At 42.2% G+C, this 3,587-nt stretch overlaps 1 protein-coding gene across 1 annotated transcript; it reads left to right on the top strand.

Annotated features, from left to right (window-relative positions):
• The first annotated feature begins 2,401 nt into the window (after positions 1-2,401).
• On the top strand, positions 2,402-3,364 carry OR6K2 (olfactory receptor family 6 subfamily K member 2). The gene has a single exon (XM_025915255.1). It carries the CDS (start codon positions 2,402-2,404, stop codon positions 3,362-3,364), a length of 963 nt encoding a protein of 320 aa, XP_025771040.1.
• Positions 3,365-3,587: the final 223 nt, after the last annotated feature.

Genomic DNA, 3,587 nt, shown 5'->3' with positions numbered 1-3,587 from the left:
GGAAAAGAATAACCCACCTGCATAAGAATAGATAACCTTAGAGTGCACGCAGATACTGTGAATATCTGTTGAGATTATTTGGAGCAAGGAGAAATTAGGAGAAAACGTTATAAGGCAAGTTCATACAAAGCATAAAATTTTCTCAGAATTAAATATCAAAATATTAAAACTTCCCAGGAAACGTGTGGGATGTAAATGGGGCCAAAGCTTACGTGATTTTCGCTTTAAAACCACAAATGAGCATAATGATTGATTTCTGAAATGTTTCAGGTATCAATGCTTCAGGAATCAAATGAGATTTCCAATTAGCTGTTTGGCATTAACATCATTAACATTTGCACTAGACTTAAGATTACTAACTTTTGGATGAAGATAGATGTGGGTTCAGTGGCTTCAACGTCAGGAATTTATTTTCTTACAATTCTGAGAACTAGAAGTCTGAGATCCAGGTTTGGGCAGAGTTGCTTCCTCATGAGGTCTTTGTGGTTTGTAGATGGCTGTCTTCCCCCTGAGTCTTCCTGTGGTCCTCCCACTGAAACTGTCTGTGTCCACATCTACTCTTCTTGGATGTTCACCAGTCATATTGGATTAGGACCCACCCGAGTGACCTCATTTTGATTTAATTATCTCCTTAAAGACCCATTCTCCAAATAGACTCACATTCTGAGGTCCCAGGGGTTAGAACGTCAACATGTGAACTTTGGGATGACTGAATTCAACCTGTGACAGGTGGAGAGAGCAGGTTTGTGTCCAGGTGAGACCTCTAAGTGAGAGGGTTCTGAAGAAAATGTGGATCACCGGAGAGAGACCCACAAATAAGGAATTCTGGAGCCATTGTAGTGAATGAGAGTAGAAGGCCAAAAGAAGTTGATAAGCAATCTTGAATAAATAAAGTCTCTGTGTGAGAAAAAAATATGGAGTGAGAAATAATAAACAAAGATAGAAAAAATAAACAAGGATAAAAATCTGGGAGGTGGAAGACAGAATAGCCAATGAGGGAAATCAGGATAGCATGATGTCAAAAAGGCCAAAAAGGAAAGACTTTCAAGGATCAGGTGATTGACCTTTGGACATTAGTGGCAATGAGGAGACGGGGGTGGGGGGGGGGCACTGGATTTTTCATCAGAAAGCCACTGATACACTTTAAGAAAAGAGATGTGGAGCATTGAGAGCAGATCATTGATTCAGAGGGTTTCAGGAGCGAATGAAGTCGATAAATACATATTAATGTATTAGGTAAAAATGATGTTGATACAAAGGAAATAAATAGTCTGTGTGGAGATAGCACTTTTCTCCCAGGATAAGATTTGTGCCCATTTGATAGCAGAAAAGAGAGACTCAATGAAGAAAATAAAACAAATGTTTCCAAAAAGGGAATAAATTAATAGGACCATATCCTGCAATGCCTTGAGTTTAAATTGCATTTCACAGAGCCTCCAGCCCCCCTGTCCACCCCCGCTCCCCATACAGTCCCCCTGGAGCAGCTCTGCACTTATGGCTTCAGTTAGCCACTTTCCATGAACTACGTCATTTGACCAAAGCTTTCTGTCACAAAACACACTTGAGATCCATTTTTCTAGAAGAGGGGAAGGGAAGGAATGGGAGATTGTAGAATGACCCATCGTTTCTTAAAAAAAAACATGAACGGTGGTTTTTCTTTTCTGAATATTCTCTGAATAATTGTTAAATACATATTATGTATTTTATGCATATATACATGGAGGGATGAAGAGAGAGAGAGAAAGAGAGAGACAGAGGATGTCTTATTTAGAGGCAGAAAGGGAAGGAAGAGGGTGAAATTCACCAGTGATGGTTTGTCTTTGGCATTAGAATATTCAATGAAATCATATGCCAAGAATTAGATGAGGAATTGGGAGTTTGAGGAAAGAATTTTGAAACTGTTTTGGGGAGATCGTTGGGGAACCAGTAAGACTTGAATACAGAAGAAACATCACCTAGCTGTTCCCTCACTGCCTTGTCTAATTCTTTCTTTGTCTAAACACACCTGACCAGTAGGATTAGCATCACCTAGAAATGTGTTAGGCATGCAAATTCTTTGGCCTTATCCCATATCGACTGAGTTAGAAACCTTCAGGATATAGACCAGCAATCTGTGTTTTAACAAGCCCTCCATATGGCTCTGATGCATGCTAAAATTTGAGAATCACTGGTCTAAAATGTTGACTCTGCTTTCTGCCTGGATATTTTTCCATACTACAACCTTAGTTGTAAGCATATGGACTATTTCTTTCTTCCTTTGTCTTCCTCTGCATCCCCAGTACAGGGATCTACACAGTGCTGGCATTCGGTAGGCATGTTTACTTCCTGGCCAATAATAGTAGGTACCTCCTACAAGGCTTGAGTGAACTGGGAGTTGGAAGTCCTTGTTTTCAACTAGAAAATGGAGAGCCCCAATCAAAGTGCCGCTCAGGAGTTCATCTTCTCTGCTTTCCCTTATTCCTGGGGAAGTTCTGTCACCTGTTTTATTCCACTGCTCTTCATTTACACCTTCATTGTCATTGGAAACCTTGTCATCATCACAGTGGTCCAGCTGAATGCTCCCCTCCACACACCCATGTACTTCTTCATCAGCACCCTTTCCTTTCTGGAGATCTGGTACACCACAGCGACCATTCCAAAGATGCTTGCCAGCCTGCTCGGTGAGAAGACCATTTCCTTAAATGGTTGCCTCCTGCAGATGTATTTCTTCCATTCCACTGGCATCAGCGAGGTTTGTCTCTTGACAGCTATGGCCTTTGACCGCTACCTGGCCATCTGCAGCCCTCTTCATTATCCCACTATCATGACCCCCAGGCTGTGTGCCCAATTGACTTTAGGTTGCTGTGTTTGTGGCTTTATCACACCCCTCCCTGAGATTGCCTGGATCTCGACACTGCCATTTTGTGGCTCTAATCGCCTGGAGCATATCTTCTGTGACTTCCTCCCCGTGCTACGCCTGGCCTGCACAGACACACAAGCCATCGTCATGATTCAGGTGGTGGATACTGTCCACGCAGTGGAGATTATCACAGCCGTAATGCTCATTTTCATGTCCTATGTTGGCATTGTGGCTGTAATTCTACGTATTCAGTCAGCTGAAGGCCGCCGCAAGGCCTTTTCCACATGCGTCTCCCACATCACTGTCTTTTTGCTTTTCTTTGGCAGTGTGGCCCTCATGTACCTACGCTTCTCGGCCACCTACTCCTTATTCTGGGACACAGCCATTGCTCTGGCCTTTGCAGTCTTGTCCCCCTTCTTCAACCCCATAATCTACAGTCTGAGGAACAAAGAGATGAAGGAAGCTATAAAAAAACACTTGGGTCAAGCTAAAATCTTTTTTCATAAGACCGAGGACCTCAAGTAAGATCTAATTATTGGACGTCTATGTGGCCACTGGTGCCTTTTCACTCTCAGCTCTGTGATCTGTCCTTTCCCATCAGCTGTTTACCGAAACTAGTCTTATAGAGGTCACCAAGGAACAGAATTCCCTAATAACTGAATTCAATAGTTTCTTTTGCTCTGTACCCAACTTGACACATTTTTTTAGAGTACGTAATTTATTTATTTAAATTAAAGTTAGGTAGCGC

The sequence above is a fragment of the Puma concolor genome, chromosome E4, assembly GCF_028749965.1.
Source record: "Puma concolor isolate L17-30 chromosome E4, mPumCon1.1.hap2, whole genome shotgun sequence".
NCBI classification, from domain to species: domain Eukaryota; kingdom Metazoa; phylum Chordata; class Mammalia; order Carnivora; family Felidae; genus Puma; species Puma concolor.
This window is presented reverse-complemented; position numbering and strand designations above follow the sequence as displayed.